Source organism: Rhineura floridana, chromosome 2 (assembly GCF_030035675.1).
Source record: "Rhineura floridana isolate rRhiFlo1 chromosome 2, rRhiFlo1.hap2, whole genome shotgun sequence".
Lineage (NCBI taxonomy): Eukaryota > Metazoa > Chordata > Lepidosauria > Squamata > Rhineuridae > Rhineura > Rhineura floridana.
Window position 1 is genome coordinate 5,625,168 of NC_084481.1, and position 22,937 is coordinate 5,648,104.

The 22,937-nt window shown below is 41.1% G+C and overlaps 1 protein-coding gene across 1 annotated transcript in view; it reads left to right on the top strand.

Annotated features, from left to right (window-relative positions):
• TRPM8 (transient receptor potential cation channel subfamily M member 8) overlaps positions 1 to 21,212 on the top strand; it is a 57,922-nt gene extending 36,710 nt beyond the window's left edge. The window contains exons 17-24 of the mRNA XM_061607668.1: positions 5,015 to 5,106; positions 5,381 to 5,522; positions 6,926 to 7,097; positions 8,241 to 8,418; positions 12,226 to 12,416; positions 15,349 to 15,448; positions 17,953 to 17,986; positions 19,000 to 21,212. Of these exons, the coding sequence (XP_061463652.1) occupies positions 5,015 to 5,106; positions 5,381 to 5,522; positions 6,926 to 7,097; positions 8,241 to 8,418; positions 12,226 to 12,416; positions 15,349 to 15,448; positions 17,953 to 17,986; positions 19,000 to 19,050 (960 nt within the window). The 3' untranslated portion in view covers positions 19,051 to 21,212. The remainder of the gene's footprint in view (positions 1 to 5,014; positions 5,107 to 5,380; positions 5,523 to 6,925; positions 7,098 to 8,240; positions 8,419 to 12,225; positions 12,417 to 15,348; positions 15,449 to 17,952; positions 17,987 to 18,999) is intronic.
• The last annotated feature ends 1,725 nt before the right edge of the window (positions 21,213 to 22,937 follow it).

Genomic DNA, 22,937 nt, shown 5'->3' on the forward strand with positions numbered 1-22,937 from the left:
ATGAGATCCTAGCCAACAAAAAAATAAACAAACTGGAGGGTGTGAGGCAGAAAGAGAGAGACCCTTCTTCAGCCCAAGTTCTTCCCTACCCTACCTCCTTTTCCACTTTCTCTTGTCTCCCATCATCCTGGCTGTGCCCACCCTACCTTCTGCAAACTCCTTCACTCCTTTGCTCTCCATCATCATCTCCACACTCTTCAGTCCTTCCTGCATGTGTCTGCTTCCACAACAGACATCCCTAGGAGCCAATCAGCATGAAAGGGATGGTGTGTGTTAGCTACTAAGAAGAGACTTCTCAGTGACTGACTCACCTCCTTTCACTCTGACTCCAGTCAGCAGGAAAGAACAAGGAAGCATGTTAGAAGACTCTTCTCAGTGGCTAATACACTCCTTTTTCATGCTGATTGGCTTGTAGGACACTGGAGACATAGGACCCTGCTAGGACTTGGCTCCCAAAAAGGTAAGGGGTCTAAGACCCCTGGGACCCTGGACACCTCTACTTTTATCATGGGAAAGGTCTGTTACATTTGCTCATGTTGCAATATTCTGAAACTAGAAAATATGTAAACAAGCAAGGAATATAAATTCTACAGTTTAGGCTCTTCCTTTGAGCATGCTTTGGCATGCCATAAGGCTTTCCCTCTTGAGATCTAGATTAGAAGAAAAAATTAAAACTGGTTAACATGCTATCACTGATTTAAGTACCTGGTCTTTGGAGCAGCTTCAGAGTATTTACACACTCCCACATATCTAGCTTTGCTAAACGGGAGAAGGGTTGCAGATCACTAAGCAAAGCAACTGTGTTGTGTATGAAACATTCTCATAGTACAGAGGTTTCTGTGGCAATGCTAAGCAACATGTCCTGAAGGATTATTGCTTTACAATGTCTTACCCCTACATTGTTCAAAACTCATGAGTTTTTTTAAAAAAATTTTACTGGGTTTTTATGCATAAGCAAAGAACACAAAAACAAATACAAAAGAAAGAGGGAGAAGACATCAACCAAATATATGTACAGTAGGGCCCCGCTCATACAACGGGTTACGTTCCGGACCCCCGATGTCAAGCGAAAACTGCTGTAAAGTGGATCCCATTGACTTACATTGACCCAAAATGGTGCCCGGCGGCAAAAAAACGCCGTAAAAGCGGAACAAGCGCTGTAAAGTGGGGCCTTTCTACAATTCACAACTGCTGTATTAGTGGAACACTGTAAAGTGAAGCGCTGTAAAGTGGGGCCCTACTGTATATAATTCTATCCCATAGGTATATAATCAAAAATAGTCTAGATGCCATTTCATTCATTCATTCCAAATTTCCAAGGATACAGCCAGCAGTTGCTGAAGAACATTCACACCGTTGACATATATAACAGACATTCTATCAAGTACTGTGAAAAACATCCAGAGTTTCAGTTCCCTGTAGAAATAACAAATTATGAGTTTTTTTTTCTAAAATGGCAATATTCAACCAATGTTCAAAGTATGTAATGTTCTCCATCTTTGGGTAATTGTCATGCAGCAACCAGTGAAAATCTTACAAAGTTGTTAGGAACATAGAAAGACCATTGGTTCATTTAAAGGTAAAGGTGTCCCCGCACTTATAGTGTGAGTCGTTTCCGACTCTTAGGGTGACGTCTTGCGACGTTTACTAGGCAGACCGTATATATGGGGTGGGATTGCCAGTTCCTTCCCCGGCCTTTCTTTACCCCCCAGCATATGCCGGGTACTCATTTTACCGACCACGGATGGATGGAAGGCTGAGTGGACGTTGGCCCCTTCTGCCGGAGATTCGACTTCCTCCTCTTGTTGGAATCGAACTCCGGCCGTGAGCAGAGCTTTGGCTGTGTTACCGCCGCTTACCACTCTGCGCCACGGAGGATCTTCAAGGATTGGTTCATTTAGTTCAGTATTATCAACACTGACTGGCAGTGGCTCTCCAGGATTTCAGGCAGAATATTCTCTTAGCCCTACCTGGAGATGCCAGGGATTAAACCTGGGATCTTTTGCATGCAAGGCAGATGCTCTGCCATGGAGCTATGGCCCTTCCTTGGATTTAACTGTTCAAATAGACACAATAAAAAAGTTGCAGACTACATTGTACAGGTTCCTGAATAGTATTACAAATTTCCTTAAACAGCTCCTCACAGAAATTGCTTTGCTTGAGGACACTCCACTAGAGGTGGTAATAAGTGCGTTTAGCACCACATCCACGTCAACACTTTGGTGCTATGTTAGCCATCATGTACAATAATTGGAGTCGGACTTGAGTTCTATACCATCTATGGCTAGTATTTAAAGTGTTTTCCCTTCTGTAGGCCAACACTGACTTCACTGGTCTGTGTTTTTGATAGCATTTTCATTTCAAATGTATGTTGATCAATCAAAACTAGATATGTTCAGGGTATTGGATTTTTTTTAATAAGCATGACTTCTGGTTTTACTAATTAGCTTATGGGCTAAATCAGAGAACCAGAAACTAATTATATTGTAGCTGTCTTTAGTAAAATGGTTGCCTGACTGCTCCACTGCATGGCCAGATGAGTTTTCAGTTTATCAGGTGGTAACTATTTTCAACACTCCCTACCATGGTCTGAAAATGTTTCTGGTCAGCCAGTGGAACAATCAGTAACCACTTAACAACAGGGCTCATGTATAGTGATACCTCAGTTAACAAAGTAGACGTGTTCCTGGACATTACTTCTTTAATAGAAACGTTGGTACTGGAGGTAGGAACAACATGGGAAGAATAGGGAGAGGTTCCTACACCCACTCATAGATGGTGAGGGCAACTTCAACAAGGGCTTTAAACAGCCCCTCTCCCTCTGAATCATTTTGGATCCTTCCCTCCCGGGCTCTGGGAGAAAGCAAGAGATCTCTTTAATATAAAGGAAACACATAAGCTTGTCACTCTAGCAAAGCCAAGGAACAGGCTTATCAGAGTATTGATAGGAAAGCAAAGAGATAGGCTAGTCAGTTTCACCTTAAAGCAAAGGCACAAGCTTGAAAGTTTATCCATAGCAAAGCAATGCAGGTCAGTTTCACCTTTAAAAAAGCCTTAGTTAAAAGGAGCTTTGTTCCTGGTGGATTCCTTAACTGAGGTATGACTGTACTGAGCTCTATAATTTGTGGGGGGTTTGTACCATGTTTATTTTATAATAAATTATTTCAGATTTTCAGATAATCCATAAAGAGAGGGGGGAAAGCAAACACTGGCAAAATACAAAGAAAAAAATAACCAATTGTATATTAAAAATATATAAAAAGAAGAACAATATATCCTAACAATCATGTTTATTTAATTATCTATCTAGATGTAATACTTTTCTTCCCAGGATCCTTAAGATTGTATTTAACAATGTCCATGGTTGTATGTTTTTCCTGGGTCCTATTGCACCAATAAACCAAGTTCCATTTTTCAATAAACAAATGTTCTCCCTTCCTTTACTCTCACTGCATTTGTTAATTTGACCAAATATGCCAGCTCCTGGACCAGTCTATAATACAGACTGCACCATTTATCTTACTTTAAAAAATAGTTTTATCTACCTGGATTTTGATGTTAATGAAGAAAACTAATGGTTTGCAACTGAGAGGGCAATTGCTAAGATAGAATCAAAAGACAGAATACCTCAGAGATCACATGTTTCAATGTAATACATTAAGAAAATATTCAGTTCGAGTTTTTACAGCTGTCATACTTCAAAACCTGAACTGAGTATTTCCCCAATGTATTATGTTGAAACGTGTGATCGCTGAGGTACTGAGATGAAAACAAGTTGTAATTGTTTTTATCTGACAATAGATGTCACTGTTTCATAATAAAACTTGAGATAGGTATATTGAGACTGGAGGAAAATATCCTTGCAGGGCTTAAGAAGCATTTACATTTCAACTCCCAATATATAAGAGTATTCCTGGACTAGATGCATTTACAGCAACCGTACATCTATCTGGTGTGGATTTTTGCACACGTATACAGGTTCTATGTGTACGTTTGCAGTTGTATGTACCAAGATCATTGTCACATCTCTGGATTGTGCAAATATTTGTATGCTGCCTATCATGGACACATTGGCAATCTCGTTGCATTGCTGACCTGCTAATATTCTCATCCACAAAATCATACTTGATTCATGGGAAAGAAGTTAAATTGGCGGGAAAATAAACTCACAAAAAAGGTTATGCGAATCAACTTTCATTTGAAAACATTGGATGTTATTAAATAGGAAAAAGGAAATGGGATGGGTGGAGGTTTAATGGTAGCCATGGGCTAGGGTAGTTATTGCTAAAAAGAAACGTGGTTGAGCTGATGGATCTGACATAGGGACCATTTCGTGTAGTTGAATCTGATAGTCTGCTATGAGGCATGACCATTTGTTTTTTTTTAAAGGGATGTTTCAACCCTCATTGCAAAAACAGTTCCTAAGGGCTACAACAATGAGTTTATATTAGAGATGGTACAAGATAAACAATACAAGGATGTATGTGGGAAATCAGTGATAGGCTGAGTCATCCAGGGAAGTATTGTAATTAATTTCCTTATTGTTTGGCATCTTAAAGTATTCCCCTTTGTATTTTAGTTATGCTAAAATGTAGCTGCTTAGGTGTTTTGGTTTTCATTATTCTGATTAGGTGAGCAGAAGAACAACTATGATTAAAGCCACAATCCTTGATCACTTACCTGGGAGCCCACCCCTTTGAACTCCCTCCATGTTGTAATCTATTCTTAGCCCTTACTTGGGAGGAAGTCCTGTGGAACAAAGTGGGCTTTACCTCTGCATAGCATGGATGGGCTCCAATGACAGTGCATGTTCCTGATCCTTCTATTAAGTTCTTGATTTCAAAACGAGCAGTGTTAATTGAGATCATAAGACTATCTGTTAGAAATAGGGGTAAATAACATTGCGTTTGTAGAATTGTTACCACAGAGCAGCTAGCTAACATAGCTTTCCCTGCTCTGTGGTCTATGTGATAGAATCTCTACGTTTGGTGACTTTCTTCTTTTTCCCTATTAGTGGTATATGAATGGTAGCAAGTACTTTTCAGACTTGTGGAATATTATGGACACCCTTGCAATTTTTTACTTCATAGCAGGAATTGTGTTCAGGTGAGTTCCAACATACCCAGCTCTTGCTACACCTGTTTGTTGCCTGGAGCTCAGAGCCACCAGACCAACAGGTTGTGATAATGATGTCAGAACGATGTTTCTTGGGGTCAAGATGTGCACTTATCTGAGGTATTGGGGGGTTGTATGGGGGTGGGGTTTGACAAGCCTTGAAATCTGACTCTGACAGCAAAGCAGTTGTTCCCAGGTTGATAGTACTAACTAGATAATTTGAAAAAGGGCATTTTATCTAATGTGTATCTGTATCTTTGCACAGGCTCCATTCTTCAAATGAAACATCCTGGTATTCCGGCAGAGTAATTTTTTGCCTGGATTACATTGTTTTCACTCTAAGGCTGATCCATATATTCACCGTTAGCAAGAATCTAGGACCCAAGATAATTATGCTTCAGAGGATGGTGAGACCTGAGATTGATCCAAGATGAAATGTAATTGTTGTGTGAATCGAATTGGAGTACCCCAGCAGTCTCTTTGTATAAAGGTTTCACAAATTATGTGGCTTTGGGAGAGTGGATGTGTGGTTTCTGCTTACAGTTTCCATTCTGTCATTTGTGTGCTGATTGATTCATGACTGATTCCTCTGCAAGGGAGGTTAGTGGAGAAACTGTGCACTGCCTGTCAGTCATAGCTCTGTGTCAAATGTTTCCAGTACTACACTTCGCAACAGCCCCAAATGAGAAGACAGAACATCCCTGCTGGACTCAGCAGTGAGGCTGGCAGTACTTTGCTGCTCTACAGCCAATCCCTCTGCTGCATGTCACCAAGCCCCATCCAGACTCCTGATTGATTTCTTGATACTGAGGTGGGTCATTTGCTACATCCTCAGATACTCTTCCAAATTCTTGCCCTCACTGTCCCTATGCCTCCTTGAGGGAAATGGGTCTCCATGTGGCTTAGCCACAATAACATCAGTATCTGGGCTAAAGCCTTATTCCCATGTTACTGTAGGAGGCAGAACAGGTGGGGGGCTGAGCAGAAGCCCTTCCCAAGGCAGGAAGACATGTACACTCTGCTAGGGGTTAAGAGCCAGTACAGATGTTGATCCATTTCCCATGTGCTTTTCCACATGCCAGTTGCCATCTGATATGGGGACTTGTGGGAGATCATTGGAGTAGCTACTTTTCTATGATTTAGTGATTTTAAAAAAACCTAATCTAAATAGCTGCTGCAAGGTTTCATGAGCACCAACTTCAGTGATCACATTACTCATGTGAACAGAGTAATGTAATACTTGCATGGACAATTATTTACTGGAATGATCTGGCTACAGAGTCCTGGCTCTAAGCTGCTCTAGGATGGAGCTGGTGACTGGCTTCAGTGCGGCCCCTTCTACAGCTGCAGAGGGACCAAACTCAAGTTCCAGTCCAGGGAAGCCTTCCCTGAGACACAGGAGTGGTGAGGCTAGTGCCCTCCAGATGTTGTTGGACTCCAACTCCCATCAATCCCAGCCAGCGTGGCCCATGGTCAGGGACTGTCGTCCAACGATATCTGGAAGACCATAGGTTCCCTAACCCTGCCCTGGAACATGCACACTGCTCTAGTTGGCCTCAGACTTTTTGTAGCTATCCTTAATTGGAAGCAACAACAACAACAAGTGCATGGTCTCTGCAACACTGAAAAGCTCAGGGCAAAATTTTCTTTTGTGTATATGTGCACATGCGCCGCTGTCTGTCTGTGCATAAATGAGACCCTGAGAGAACTACCTGAGTTTTGGATCTTTTTTCTTAGCCTCATGCATAGAATGACTTACTTCAGGATGTTATATAGATTCTGTTAACATTTTAAATATTCCTTTTCACAGCTGATTGATGTCTTTTTCTTCCTGTTCCTCTTTGCGGTGTGGATGATCGCTTTTGGTGTAGCCAGACAAGGAATCCTGCGGAAGAACGAACACCGCTGGGAATGGATATTCCGATCTGTTGTCTATGAGCCTTACCTTGTAATGTTTGGCCACTATCCTACAGATATTGATGGTATCCATCTTAAGCTGCAGTCCCAATAAGCAATGGGTTGTAGTAGTGGAGGGAGAGGTACACAGTCCAAAGGAACCCAAGGCCTTCATCATTTGTCCTCTGTTTTAGTAGAAAACATAAGTTGCTATAATACAGGTAGCTTTTTAAATATCAGACTGAGCACAGAGGCTTACTGAAATCAGACTAGTGTTCAGAAATGACTAGGCAGAGGCAGCACTGGAGTCCTCAGGTAGCCTTATAATGGGATCCACAGGACTGCGGATTCTAAAGTGGACTCATGATCCAATCTGGTGAGTCTGCTTTGGAATCCGAGTTCTGCAGATTCCTCCTACATCCATATTCAGCACACACTACCCCCACAACCCACACCAGGACACAGACAATCTCTTTCTTGAACCCTTGTAGGCCAGAAGGAAAACTGGGTGATTAACAGGATCAGCATGAGTGGCAAAAGTTTTTAAATGATGAACAAAATCCCATATAGAGTTGTACTGTCTCTGCGTGTGACAACATCCTGTATTTGCTGTTTAGTCCTAAACTGTGCAAGCAGGCACATGGGGATTCTGGGCACAGCTTTGCTCAGCAGAGATTCACTTATTCACAGTAATCTCTACAATGTACAATTTTCACAAAGCTTTCCATGTGTAGAATGGAGTGCTTTTTCCTTCCTCCAGGTGCAGTCAGGTTTTTGTCTGTTGACAGAACAATTCTAACCAGTTTCAGTAAAGTTCTAGCAACTTTTTGCACTCCTGTTAGACTACTAGAATAGCTCAGCAAAATTTATTTATTACATTTATATCTTACCTTTCCTCTAAGGAGCTCAAGGTGGCATACAAACATCATTCTCCCCCTCCCGATTTAACCTCACAACAAGTCTGTGAGGTAGGTTAATCTGAGAGGCAGTGACTGGCCCAAGGTCACCCAGTAACCTTTATGGCCAAGTGGGGATTTGAACCCTGGTCTCCCAGGTCCTAGTCTGACACTACACTTGCATCCACATCCAACAGTTATCATGAAATGCAAAGGTACATCTGTAGGAGGTGATTGGCACTAGTAGCACTAAATAATGCACTCACAACACATAAATACAGAGTTGGTGTCATAATCTTTAGGAGTGTTTTCTGTTTCTTCTTTTCATGATAGGTACCACATATGATTTTAATCACTGCACCTTCACTGGGAATGAATCCAAACCTCTGTGCGTAGAACTGGATTCCAACAATCTTCCCCGATTCCCAGAGTGGATCACCATTCCATTACTGTGCATCTACATGCTGTCCACCAATATCCTCCTGGTTAACTTATTAATAGCCATGTTTGGGTATGTATTAGACTCAAGTCCTTCCCTGGTGCTGGACATAACTCCCAAGGATGCGGCTGTTGGGTTTAAATCTCCTTAACCTGAATTCTAGCTTTCCACAGACTGTTTGGGGAGTGAACGCAACAGACTAGATCACACCAGTGATCCATTTTTAGTTCACTTTCAATGGTTAAACTATTAAGAATAAAAATCATTTCAATTCAACGTAAGATATTATTCTTCATGCTCCTGCCACTTATCAGCATTAGCACATGAGGTGGAACAATGAGAGCCATAATTACCAGTGCATTTTAACTAGTAATGTGGTGTCAATGGCACTTCAGGAACCCATAAGCATCTTTTTGTTAAAGTTACCATCATAAACTATTAAATTACTTCACTGTCATTTGCAATGTTATTCTTTGTCAATGCAATGTTATTTCAAATAGAAATGGATTCTTAGACTGCAAACTTATGCACACATTCCTGGGAGTAAGCTCTCTTAAACACAGCAGGACTTACTTCTAAATAAACATGTGCAGAGTTGCACTGCAAGTGGTGTGGCTCTGATCTCAATGAGACTGGACTATGTTTTTTCAAAGCAAGTCTCTTCCACAGCTGCTCCACTACTTACCACTTTCTCCCTAACTCTGCCTTTTTGACTATCGGTATGATCAGACATATAAGGGCCAAAATAAAAAAATGCACTAACACTTGAAGAAAAATCAACATGATTAGAATAAAGTTAGTATGATTGGTATAAAGACAGTTAGAAAGTCAAAATAGCAATGGGAAAAAAGTCAGGAGTGGCTTTTGAAGTTTTCACTGAAAGGACAGTGTGGTAGAAATAGGGTTATTAGAATATTACAATAGTAATATCCATATTAATAACATAATATTATGAAACAGTACTTATGGTAACATGATATAAACTTGGAAATCATAAAATAGTTATTTAATAAGCTGAGTATTTTCAAGCAACTTTCTAAGGAAATTATACAGCCATGAGAGTGGCTTTATACTATAGCTAGCATTTTTTTTTTTGCATTCTGCCATGTTAAACTGAAAATATTCCCAGGCCATTCTGCTGCTTTCCATTAACTCATTTCAAAACAAAATCTTACAAAATGTATAGTCCTGAATTCAGAAATGCTTGCTTAACAACCCTCTAAGTTTTCATGGCAGTGCGCAAAACACTCAGAGAGAATAGTTAGTTTAAGGTCCAAAACAATAGTAAAAAAATCCAGACCCCTGTTGGACTATTTTCTGTCAGTGGTCTCATAATTTGTTGAAATTAATTAAAAATCAGCCATGTTCACAGAGTACTGTAATCCTATTACTGACCTTGCCCCGTACTCTGACCTTCACTTATGCAGTTTAAAAGCTTTTAAAAAAAAAGTATGGCTGATTTCTAATTAATTTAAGAAAATTAACATTGGAGTCAACGATAAGCATGGGCATGTTCAGTAAGAACCAACTGTCAGTGTTCTAAAAACCTAACAGATGTTTGGCTTGGCTAATCAGGAGGCTCCTATTCTCCTGATAGAGCTCCAATGGCCAGAGTGGTTTACCAGTCAACTCCTCTTCCCAGAGAATTCTGGGAACTGGAATTCTGTGAGGGGGAAAATGGTCTCCTAAACAACTCTCAGCACCCTTCACAAACTACACTTCCCAGGATTCTTTGACTGTTTAAAGTAAAATAAATGTCTGGTGTGGATGTGCCCAGGGTCAGCTTTGGTTTAAATTTGAGTGAGAGACTACATGTGCCTGCTGTAGAATAAAATCCCTGAAAAATAATAATACTGTTTACAGTGTTTTTCTTTTGGAAAGGAAAGGAGCTTTATCTCTGCCCATTGCCCACCCACCCAACCTCCTCCCCTCCATAGCCCCTCCTCCCTCTCCCCTCCCCCTTCCTCCCTACCCATACCTTTCCTCCCCTCCCCCCCTCCCCCCTCCCTGTCCTTCCCCCACATCAGTTTCACATATCCTAAGCATGATTGCACAGGAGTAAATCCCACTGAACCCAATAAGCATGCATAAGATCAAACCTGCCCTCTTCTTCCTCCTCCTCCCTCTCCCCTCACCTTCCTTCTCCCCCTCCACTACTTTCCCTCCCTTCCCCTCCCTTTTGGCTCCTGCCCCTGCCTCCCTCCTCCCCCTCCTCCCCTTCTCCCCTCCCTCCCTTTCCTTTATATTCTGCCCCTGTGCTCAGTTTCACCTTTCCTAAGCATGATTGCACAGGAGTAAATCTCACTGAACTCAATAAGCATGCAAATGAACAAACCTACCCTCCGCCTCCTATCACTTCCCTCGTGCCCCTCCCCTCTCCCTACCATTCCCCCTTTCCCCTCCCTTCCTCCTCCCCTCCCCCTCTCCAGCCCTCCCTCCTTCCCTTCCTTATGGTCAGTTTCACCTTTCGTAAGCATGATTGCTGGGGAGTAAATCTCACTGAACTAAAATGATCAATCCATTCTCAGCAAACTTGCATGGGATCCCATTTCTTACCTCCCGGATTAAGAAGCAGAGAAATTTACTAATAGGCAAAAAATGTTGCGGTTTAAGAACGTACCTATAGCCAACATATATTTCTATCAAACTTTAAAAAGCAGGGAAATTGGACATCCATAGTGAATGCACCAGGGGAGCAGGAGATCTCACAGCCTCTCTGAGATATTGTACTGCCCTACTGTCGAGCCTCCGCTCTCTCTTGACAAGCGGGGAGGGGGAAGGCATGAATTACAGGCACCTCCACGGCCAGAAGGCGCAGAAGGTCCAGCTGTTGTTGTGTCTTTTCCAGCCTTGGAGGAAGGGAGTGTGTCAGATGTTCCGTCAATTCCCACGGGTGAACCCTCTCCCTTTCAGGATAGTGCTCAGCCGCCAAACGCCCTCCCGGAGCCATTAGGGGAGGATTCCGAAAGAGCAGTAACTCCTCCTTTGCCAAGAGGTGAAAGAGTCATAACTCCCCCTTTGTCCACCTGTAACTTAAAGATGTCTGAGGCTTCCCCACCTTCTACTTCCCTGTCTGTTGATAAGGACCCTGTTTTGTCAGATGAGCCCTTGGAAGTTCGCCCCCCTTCACCCTGCTCTCGATGGTGGGAAAAGCGCACTGGTCAGAGGGCGGGGGTATGAAGGAGTGAGAGATTGCGCTCCAAAACTTCCCCTATATAAGCTTGCTGAGTTGCATGTGTTGCGTCAACTCTCCTTTACGTTGCAGAGCAGGTCTAAAGTGTTGTTAGGGAATTACAGTGAGTTATTGTAGGAATCCTATGAAACGCACTGCTTTTGATGTTTCCATTACTCTAATAAAACAAGATTTACTTGCACCAACGTCTCAGCCTCTCGGGTTCGACTCTGGATGGGACACCTACAAATTTGTAAAAATGCAAACACAAAATGCTCAGAGGCACATGTTACCAAATTATTCCAAGCTACACAGGAAGTGGATTGGACTGTGAAAGACCAACCCAAACTGTGTTTGCATTTTTACAAATTTGTAGGGGAGTACAATATCTCAGAGAGGTGTTCAGGTCTCTTGCTCCCCTGGTCCATTCACTATAGATGCCCAATTTCCTTGCTTTTTAAAGTTTGATAGAAATATCTGTTGGCTATAGGTACGTTCTTAAATGCAAGGGGATTTGCCTATAATATAAATTATTGTTAAACATGAGAAATGTGAGCCCCAGCTTGGAAATCTTGATGTTTTTGTAGATCCATCATCACCTCCCCTTCTTCAAAAGTGAAGTATATGCTAAATCTAATGCATTAAAATATATATGGAGGAAAATTAGGTATGGAATTAATAACCCTATGTGTTCATCCACCCATTAGTTATACTGTTGGAACAGTTCAAGAAAACAACGACCAAGTATGGAAGTTCCAGCGCTATTTCTTGGTACAAGAGTACTGCAGCCGCTTAACTATACCATTTCCTTTTGTCATCTTTGCCTATATCTACATGGTGATGAGGAAACTTTTAAAATGTTGTTGTAAAACTGAATGTAAACAATCATCCATTTGCTGTAAGTTATTCAGTGTTTTGTACTGTAACTAATTTATGTGCTGCTTTGGATAGGAATCATAGAAGGCTTCTCAGACAATTGCTTATCCAATGTTGCACTTTAATTTTGGAAGGCAACACATTTGAAATGGTCCCCATGTAAAAATTGCACATTATGGGAACAATTTATAGTGTTAAAGAGAGCACAAACTCTTGTCATGGCTAGTTTCAAATAGTGGGTAAAGTTGAAATACTAAGGCTGCAGTCCTATACACATTGACCTGAGAGACCCATTGACCTCAGTAGGATCTACTTCTGAATAATAATGCAAGACTACAGTCCTCTACACCCTTGAACATGGGAGACTTTTTCTGTAGGGCAAAGTGGGGTGTACTCTCCCAAGATTCTGAAACCCCCCCGAAAAAAACCCACAGCCATAGTCCAATCTGCCTCCTGTCACCCACATATTTATACATTGCCACTGGCTGAGAGGCTTTCTAGGTGATTCTGCCCATCTCCTCTCTCCTCTCTCCTCACCCTCCTCATAATAACTACGAGCAGGTTCCCACCCATCTCCTGGGAGGGAAACAGTTAAAATAATCAAGCAACTATTTGCTCACATTGGAAAGATGCTAAAAAGGGCAGCAGGAAGAAACGGGGTATTCGTTTGTCCCCTCCCCCTTCTTTTCTCTTAGTAGCTAATAGACACAAGCCACACACACACACAATATGAAGAGAAGGGGTGCACCCAGATGTCTGCTTAGATGTCCACCCCAGTCAGTCAAAACTATGTATTCTTCCTGTGGGTGTTACCAAAACAAAATCCAGAGGGAAAGTATGAAGAATAAACCCAAAAGTTAGGAGAGCATTCAGGGAAGGCAGCAGGAGAGGGAAACTCAGCTAGAGTTAGGTTTATGCCATTAGTTATTCTGTGAGGGTGTCCTTAGCTAGTTCCAGGGGCTGATTTGTTCAAAGAGTTACTCAGGCCCCAAATGAATGGAATAGAGGGAAACGGTTCTGCTCTCTCTTTCAGCTTTATCTTATCTTGATAACAAGCAAGGTAAAAGTGATTGAAGAGAAATCTGTGGTTGTAAACACAGTTTATTACTCTCATAGGAGCTGTTTGCCCTAGTGATCACCTAATTTGTATACCTGAAGTCACCAGAACCTTCTTAAAAACTCGTGCGCATGCCTGAGTGATACCTCACAGTGGCTTTTTGACTCCTAGGACAAGTAAAGTGGTTCCCTGAAGCTTTAAAGTGGCCCTGGTTGGCCACTGTGAGAACAGGATGCTGGACTAGATGGGCCACTGGCCTGATCCAGCAGGCTCTTCTTATGTTCTTATGTTCTTATGTTTATCTTTCTTTGCAAGACCCCTCCTCTAGATTATTAGCATTCCATGAGAGGGGGCGAGAGGGGAGAAATGTGTGTGTGTGTAAAAGAGAGTGTCAGTTTGTCTTTTAATCTCCCCCCTTTATTATACAAGATGGAGGTACTCTAAGGCAACTGGAGAACTCCTCTCCACAGGTTTCCTTGATTAACATAAGGAGGCAACCACCCTTTCTTTCTTGTAAAGCCCTTTGTTTTTATTGCCAGTCCACTTATGCCACTGGCTTAGACATCTTTTAGAAGGTGATTAGACAAAGCAGGTTTTGAAGTCAAAAGTCCTTTTCTGGTATTCTCCCCAAAGTCAACATATTCGGAGGTAGACTGCCCCTGAACCTGGAGGCAGTCGATTGACTATACCTGTCCTTCTCATGGTTCAGAGGCAGTCTACCTCTGAATATGCTGAAGGAGGCAAACAGCAGACAAGCATTATTGGCTTCAAACTCTGCTTCTGGGCTTCATTTAGTTTCATTGTGGGAAGCAAAATGGTGGACTAGATTGATCTTAGACTCGATGCAGCACAGCTGCTCTTATATTCAAAGGGACTACAACCCCTCTTTCAAATAAAAGATTGCTTCTTTTTGGTTTGTTGACTCCAGTTTATTTTTATTTTTGCTAACCTGTGAGCACAACTCATTGTTTCAAGAACCTAAGCAAACCCCGCTATCCTGATTAGGGTTGCCAGGTTTCTGGCCTGAGACTGTAGGAGAAGAGAAAGTCAGCCAAGTGCAGGTGTTCTTGCAACACTGTAATGAGAAAAACCACAAGGTGGAATTCCCCTTCCCCCTGCACAACTTTTAAAGATACAGAAGACCTCTTGGTTGCCAGCCTCCAAGAAGGAGCAAAGAAGTCATACATGCTGAAGCAGCCATGTGGCCTGCGCTCAGGGAGCCATTGCTAAGTAACCTAGAACAAAGACAGGGAGGATAGGAAGGAGCAATGCTTGCAAAAATAACAAACATTTTAGAGGAAGAATCAGCAGAGAGAATAATAGGTTGCCTTTCTGTGTATCACCCGCGACTGGTCCAGGCCCCTTGTGACATGTGCTGGGGCTTTACTCCCATCTAAAAGGACCAGTAAGACATAGCTGAGTTTCTATGGTGAACATGAGGTTAGCTGGGGGATGGGTTGTGTGTGGAGAAGCAGCAATGACTGCAACTGTGACTGCAGGGACCCCTTCTGAACCAAGGTTAGACATTTTTAGGTGCTAAATGTTTGTAGAACTGTACTGCTTAAGTGCCCACTGTTTCATTGCAAGGAAGGAGGCTAGAGACCTCCTAGGCTCTGCTCATGTGACTTCATAGGTTCCACCTATGTGACCTCATAGCATAGGCACAACCTGCCTGACCTCATAGGCACCCCACCCCACCCCACCCCACCCCACCCGGTTTAGGTTCCACCAGCCTCCACTATTTGAACACAGCTACTTCTGAATTGCACTGCATTGGGCTGTAATAGCATCAGATCTTCTAACTGAAACAAACTGTTGTTGCATTCAATAGATCTATGTCTACTTTGTTAATAAGTATGCTAGTGTTGCAATTTGGTGTGGATTTTCTATCTTGAAGGTTCAAGAAATGAAGACAATGAAACTCTGGCATGGGAAGCTGTCATGAAAGAAAACTATCTAGTCAAAATTAATACGAAGGCTAATGACTCATCAGAAGAGTATGTTGTCTTGCTTTCTTTGTTTTCCCCCATCTAATCAAACTTCACAGCATATATTTCATTCTGAAACCCATACTGGAGACTAGCCAATGTGTTTATCTACAGAGCTTAATATTCTTAAAGACTTCCTCAACTGATTAAAACATATTAATTCTCCATTAAGAATGATCAGTTAGTGAATTTGCAGTGCTAATAATACAAGACAGCTTGTAAAGCTGATGATACCATGGCTCTAGATGTTAACAGTGTTCAACATTTTAAAAAGAGCTTGCTGGATAACACCAAAGCCCACCATTGGAAAGATTAAAGTAAATTTTATGTAACTTCCTCTTCCAACAAGCCTTTTAAGTGGAGATCTTATCGCAGTCTGCATCTGTGTTGGAATTGTTTTTAGATTTTTTTTAATCAAAAGATGTTTTAAAGATTTATTTTCAAAGATGTTTTGGTGTTTTTCTTTGCCATCCTGGGCTTCTTCTGGGAGGAAGAGCAGGATATAAGTTTAATGCATCATCATCACCATTATTATTATTATATTAGCAGCACTAGAATGAGATCAAACTAGATGTGAAACGAGTAGCTATGGTTTTTATTCATGCCTTTCCCCTTGCATGTATAATGAAGGGTTTCAACCTGATTTAAGACATTTAAATCAATTAATTGTATGAGTTTATTAACTGATTGATTTGCACAAAAATGCACAGATTTTCCTTTAAGTAAAATAGTTCTGAAGTAAGAAGCACACCTTTTTTATATATAATGCACACATGTGTTGTAGCAGGCAACATCTTAGAAGAAGGAACCCCTTTTATGTGAGGAAAGGAGGTGGGGGGTGCCTCTTCTAAGATAGTAGTTACCATCTATGGTATGAGGACTTGTATTAATTTAAAAAAGTAAGAATGATCTGCTGCTTAATCAGAGTACATTTTTAGTCATCTAAAAGTTGGCTAACAAACATTTCAGACTTAATAAAGTGGGAGGCAAGGGACTAACTTTTGCACAGGTGAGAGGAGCTGAATCCTCTTTCTGCCACCTTATATACACATGCTAGCCGTATATTATGTATCTATCTTTCCCCATATTGTCTGCATTGACTGGCCGTGATATCTCAGACCGGGGGCATTTCTGAGATGTCAGAGATTGGATCTGGTCCCTATGGGAGGCAAAAACATGTGCTCTAGCCTCTGAGCTATTGCCCCATCCCTGCCTTACCTCCCTGTGCTCTGTCCCTTCAGGGTCTTCTCTCCAAGACTGTTCCTTACACTGGAAGTGAGTGAGATGGAAGAAATGCCTGATACGACAAAGCATGAGGAGGGAAGGCCTGGAAGGGCCCTTGACCCCATTTGGGGTTAAATGGAGGATATCCATCAACCATCCTCCACTTTAGATGTTAGACATGGTTTGGTCCTGAGATATTTGAGTTTCTTGATTTGTGATTTCCAGAAGATACATTTTATCTTTATCATAAGCCAGCTATGATGTTGGGTCTTAATTAACATTTTCAAAGCAAATAGACAGGAAAAATTGCGCTAAACTTATCCTTGGCTGAGAACAATAGCATTTCTAACTTGGAAGTAAGTCCCACTGAGTTTGGTGAAACTTATTCCCAAGTAAGTGTGCATAGGATGGTAGTCTTAATGGTTTTAATATACAAAGCCTGATATTTTGTCTCAATCTTGAAACAATGGAAAGTTCATTTATTTTCTGGCATAATGAATACAAAATATCTTATGCCAATAAACTAGCTGTTGTGCAGAAAGCAGGGGTTAAATAATAGAAAATTCCTAAAATGTTTGACCTTTTGTTACAACCCCAGGTCCTAGTGTTGTTTCCTGCCTTCCTCTCTTCTTTCTTCAGTGAGCAATCAGGGTTGACCTTTGTTTTACCCTTGAAACATCTTGATGCAGATTAGGTGCCTATCAATTTCACAAGTTTAGCCAAGTCATGTGCTGGAGATCTTCAGCTGGAGTGAGCTGGTGAGGCTCCATAAACTCCATGCTGTTCATTGCTGGGAGGGAGAAAGAGACACTGCTGATTCCAGGCTCAATCATTGTTGCAACATATAAGAGACACTATCTGGCTATGTTATTAGTTAGGGAAGTCCCAACAAACTTCTGTTCTTTTTGTTGATTGACTGAAACACCATGTTCTGCTTATTTTGCTAATAAATCAAATTGTTTAGTTAAAGTGCAGCTACTGTAGTTTGATCCAAGGAGATTCGGAATAAGTGTCACACCCCACATCCTTGCATTTAGTCTTTTAAACAACCTACTGTCTTGAATACTCAGTAAGCAGTAGCAGCGGACAATCCATTGGCCAACTCGTGGGTTTAATTCTGGTAACAAAGATGGGGGTGCTAAATGCACAGCTAAGCTGGTCTTCCTTCTGACCCCTACGGTGTACAGAGAGGGGTAAGGACTCTCCTAAGGACTCCAGCGTATGTTGTTAAATTGCCAGATTTGTATCTCAGGTTAAATCCTTCCTGATTGCTATGTTTCCTTCCACAGAATGGCCCAGCGATTTAGACAGCTGGATATGAAGGTACTTCTTGTTGATGATGATGCTATGTAGCTTTCCAGTATAAACCCATAAAGATCTCAAATGAACTGTATATTTACAGATGCTCTAGGACAATGTGAAAATTAGCATATTTCAGTCTTAAACGTTTATACAGTAAGTTATAATGGTGGCTTCATTGCATGTTCATTAATAAAATGCTTAGTAAACAATTTAAAAATGTATGTGTTGTAACTTTTTAAAAAATTGAATATTTTAGGGCTACTTGTTTTTTAATTTTTTTAAAAAAAACTCTTTACCATTAAATAAACCTTTGAATATTTGCAGCATCAAAGGTATATTTGTCCCCAACTTATAAATGTCCATGTTGATATTTTTTGTAGGTAGATAAACATTCCCTTTTATATGTGTATTTGCAAATGTACTGCCATTGGTGTCATTTTTAAAAAAAGGTTTGTGTCAACCATATTCAACCTATGGTATAGTATACTATAGTATAGTATAGTAGGTCCACTGTAAGGATGATTGAGATAAGGGAAGCAATTTCAACACTTGATCTGTGCTGTATAATAAGTGCTATTATTATTAATCCAACATACAGAGTTGATTCTAAGTTGTGGTGATGCTGCTCTTCAAAAAAGATGTAACTGTGGGGGCTGGGATGGAAGTGGGGAGAAAAATGGTATGTCTTGCCATCTGTCCTTCACTAAAGGAAAAGGTGCAAGTTAGCACACTGTCGTTCCTGAACTGAATTTGGAGGACAGCTGCAAAAAAGTAAGCTTCATTTGGCTGCACTTGTATTGCATGGCCAGCAAGTTTTTATGGAATATGCCTGCAAGTTACAAGGTGTTAACAGAGTTGCTGAATTCTGCTACTTAGTGGATTAGTTTATGGCTGAGATTTTATATAGTTCTATGTAGTGTCTTTTATTAGTCAGGACAAGAGTCCTGCACCTGGAGTGTAACAATGGCTTTTAATCCCATTAGCTTGTTGCTCTTTCATGAGATGCTTTTTGCTTGTTTGTTTTTAATTTAAAGCTGAATGATCTGAAATGTCTTCTGAAAGATCTTGCTAACAAACTCAGATGAAAGGAATCTGGATTGAAGAGGAAACGCCTTCCAGCCGTGTAAACTTGCACAACAGAGGAAAGTCAATGAATAAGCAACAGCTGATGAGAAGGGACTATTTTTTTAATGCCACCTCCTTTTTTAAAAAGAAGATTACCTCTTCAATGCAATATATTTTGTTGTGACATGTAATTTACAGTACTGAAGCTTTCTGAGCCTAAGTGTTGATTTTAGATAAATATTTGTCATGTGGTGTCTATTTAAGCTTTCAAAAGTTTTAAGCATATGGGCAGCCGGTCAAGCAAGCCATTTGTGTCACGCCATCCCCAGATTTCCTTAATTTCTTCTGCACAGATATTGCAATGTAGTAACAAGAAAAACTGCAGAGGATTTACCAGTCCCACAGATAGTCATGTAAGAAAGGGCACATTTAAGTTGTACATCTTCCTGACTACCCATAGTCCCAACAGAAGGTTTTAGACCTTTTGAACTTGTTTCAGTGGCAGGGCTCATTCCCAGAACATTTGCACTAACAGCGCTCACTACTGAGTAACCATAATTCAGCCATTCCTTGTCTTGGGTGGTGGTGGTGGTGATGCTGTGCTAAGATCTGAGGCTTCTAGGGAAGCTTATGTTCGAAAACTGGGTTTACTAGTAGTGATGTGATGCTGCTGAGCTCTGAAATTGGTTCAGAAACAACTATCCCTGGTTTAAAATTAATGAGCATGTTAAAATCTGTGGAGAACCTCTTTGGATTTTACCGAGGCTCTTAAATAAGCTTGGGCCTTTCCAAGCCTCTCCCAGAATTTACCTGGTGACAAGTATGAAGAGAGACAAAATGCATTCAGAATAGCCTTACCTGTTCCTAAAACATCTTTGGGAAAGCTTGGAAAGAACAATCTTTTTCTGAATCAATACTGGGGAAATTTAGCTATCTCTTGTTAACAGATCTCCTGAGGCATTAAGTCTGGGGGATGCTTGGCCAGGTAGAGGCCAGCAAAAGCTCTTGAGCCAACCAGAAAACCCTCTTAGTTTTGGCTCCTCACCCTAAGATCATTTTCTTTTTCCTTTGGCAAACTTGGGAAAGAGCAAATTCAAACTCTTTATAGCAAGCCCTGTGACCCAGCAACCGCACCCAATGCTGTTCTTCTAGAAATTAGTAAATATCTAAAATGAAGTTGTCTCTGAAAAGTCTGTATGCCCTCATCCCCCCGCTGCCGATTTCCCATTCTCCTTGGATCCAGCTGGGAAGAAGCGGGTGTTTTCTTCTTTGCAAGATTATTGATGCTTCTAAAACCACTCTTTCCCTTATTCAGAAGCAAAAGTGGGGTGTGCAAATTATATGAACGTTTTGTCTGTTTGGAACATAACCCTAGTACTCTTCTTTTTCTACTTCAGTTGCTTTATATAACTATCCACCCTTTCTATGATTTCATCTAGTCACCTTCACTCTTTTCTGACTACAAACTAAGCCTCCTTCTTCCCCCTTTTTTGTAATTTTAAACAAGTAAGATTATTATTTTTAAAACAAAACAATCAGAGATATTTTGTTATAGTGAGGCCAAGAGGAAACAAAAATGACACATCTGAAAGACACAAAGGTCAGAGAAAGAAAACATAGTAATAAAATAAACTACATTCCAATAATACACCTCTAACAGTGGGAAAGGGTTGCCAATTATCATGCTCTTTGTTAGAACGCAAGACAGTACTGCATTTCCACTTGGACTCAGAAAGATTGGGAACCCCTTGTGCACCCCCATCAGTTTTCTTAACACTGCTAATGCACCTTTTTCTCACTTTTTTAGTAATGTGGTTTAGGTATTTATTTGAATAATTTATATACCACCTATTATTAAGGCAGTTTATAGCCATATAATACACAATTCAAAGGCAATGCATTTCAAAGATGAAATAAATAAATGATGGACAAGCAGCATCCCCAGACAGTTGAAGTGAAGCAGTTGGTACTTACCATGGGTGCCAAACTAAGTTTTCAACAGGCACTAGAAATATCACACTGACAGCATTTGTCACACTTCAGAGGGGAGGCAGTCCTATAGAGCAGGTACCTCCCTGTGTGAAAGTTAGACGAGGCATGGAGAGATCTGAGAAGGGGGGAGAATGAGACAAGGGAGAAAGCATTGATGAATCTTAAGAGATGGACTGTAAGAAAGATGCAGAGGGGGTGGACGGTGTCTTGAAAAAAGGACTGGAGGGTTTAGATCCTGAGTACAGTAGTAGATTTAGACATCAATAATGGCATGGCTGGCCTTTCAAAAGACTGAAGATGGTGTCTAGAGTCCCATTTCATTCTCTTTGGCATATGTGCCTCATTATGGTTCTGTTCGACAATGGCTTTATTGCTGTGCCCACTTCACTAATGACAATGTCCTGGTTGAGGGATCACCTCACCGTCGTTTCTGTCCCTGACTCTTCCCAGCTAGGACTGGAGCACACTCTGCTGTAGCTCAGGGTTGGGGAAGCTCAGGGTTGGGGAAGCTCAGGCCCAGGGACCAAAGGTATCCCACAGAGCTCTCCTGAGGCCACACTGCTCACTCCACATCCTCTTGCACTGTTTTTTGTCTGGCTGGAATTTGTCCTTGGACTGTGATAATCTCTGATAATTGCGTGCCAGGATGAAGAACAGAGGAGGATGTGTGTGTGTGTGTGTGTGTGCACGTGTGCACAAACTAGCTTTCTGCAGAAAGGTAAAATGGATATCTGCCCACTTTTGCCTCTGGCCCCACCTACCACTAGCATATGGCCCCTTGGAAGGTTGCCCTGAATGGAATGCAGGCCTTGGTTTCCCATCCATGTTAATATATGCATCTGGAGTATTTAACCAGGCTGATATTACTGGCATTGTGTAAACCATTGTTTTATTCTCCCTGAAGTTTAGTGGACAGACTTTAAAAAGTGGGAGTTAAATTACATATAAAATGCTACTTTTTCACAGAATAAGATCAATAGTTCATCTAGTTCAATACTGTTAATCTGGGATGATGATGTCCATTTTCCACAGCTCCCCAGGGTTATCCTTCCCAGCTCTCCTATCTGAGTGCACTTAATGGAAGTTGTTCATAAAATTGCCAAGCTCTGGTCCTTTTCACTTGCCACAGCCACTCTGGTTCCATTGCAATGCATGTTATTGGTATGATGCTTTTCTTTGGAAAAACAAGGGGATTGTTACAACTTGGCCTTCCCTCTTGTTCACCTCTCATTGGATTTCCCCCCCTTTATCTTCAAATATATCATACTCTGGAATTTCTGATGCCAAGTCAATCACTGAATGTTTTGTACATCTTGTTTTTTGCAAGCCTGCTTGTACGTCCTTGTAGCTAGTTGAAAAAACATGTAAACAATCCAAATGTGGGTTGCCATCTTCACACAAATCTCTATATTGTCATTTCCTTTAATTATGTAGCTTGTTCAATACAAGATAAAAGAAATTCAGATACTCCTGAACCCATATGAGGGAGACAATGATCGCCCTTGCCTTGCAGTATTTTATCAGCTTATTCATTAAAACGTTTGAACCATCCATTCATATAAATTATTGAGGTGATGTACAACAATATATATGGGTACAATAAAAAATAAGGTGCCATAAATACAATACAAAGTATTCATAAAAATGACTGGCCCATCTTGAAAAAAAATAAACAACTGAATAGGTCTCTTGACATAAAAGGGTTTTCAAGAGATGCTTGAAAGTTAGCAGTGAAAATGCCTGCCGAGTCTCTGCTAGAAAAGATTTACATAGCACGGGACCAGCAACACTAAATGCCCAACTTGGAGTTGAAGGCAATTGGGATTCTCAAACATGGGGGACAACTAACATTGCTCCTCCAGAAGATCTCAGTAATTGAGCTGTGATATAAGTGCTCAGGTGGTCCTTAAGGTAT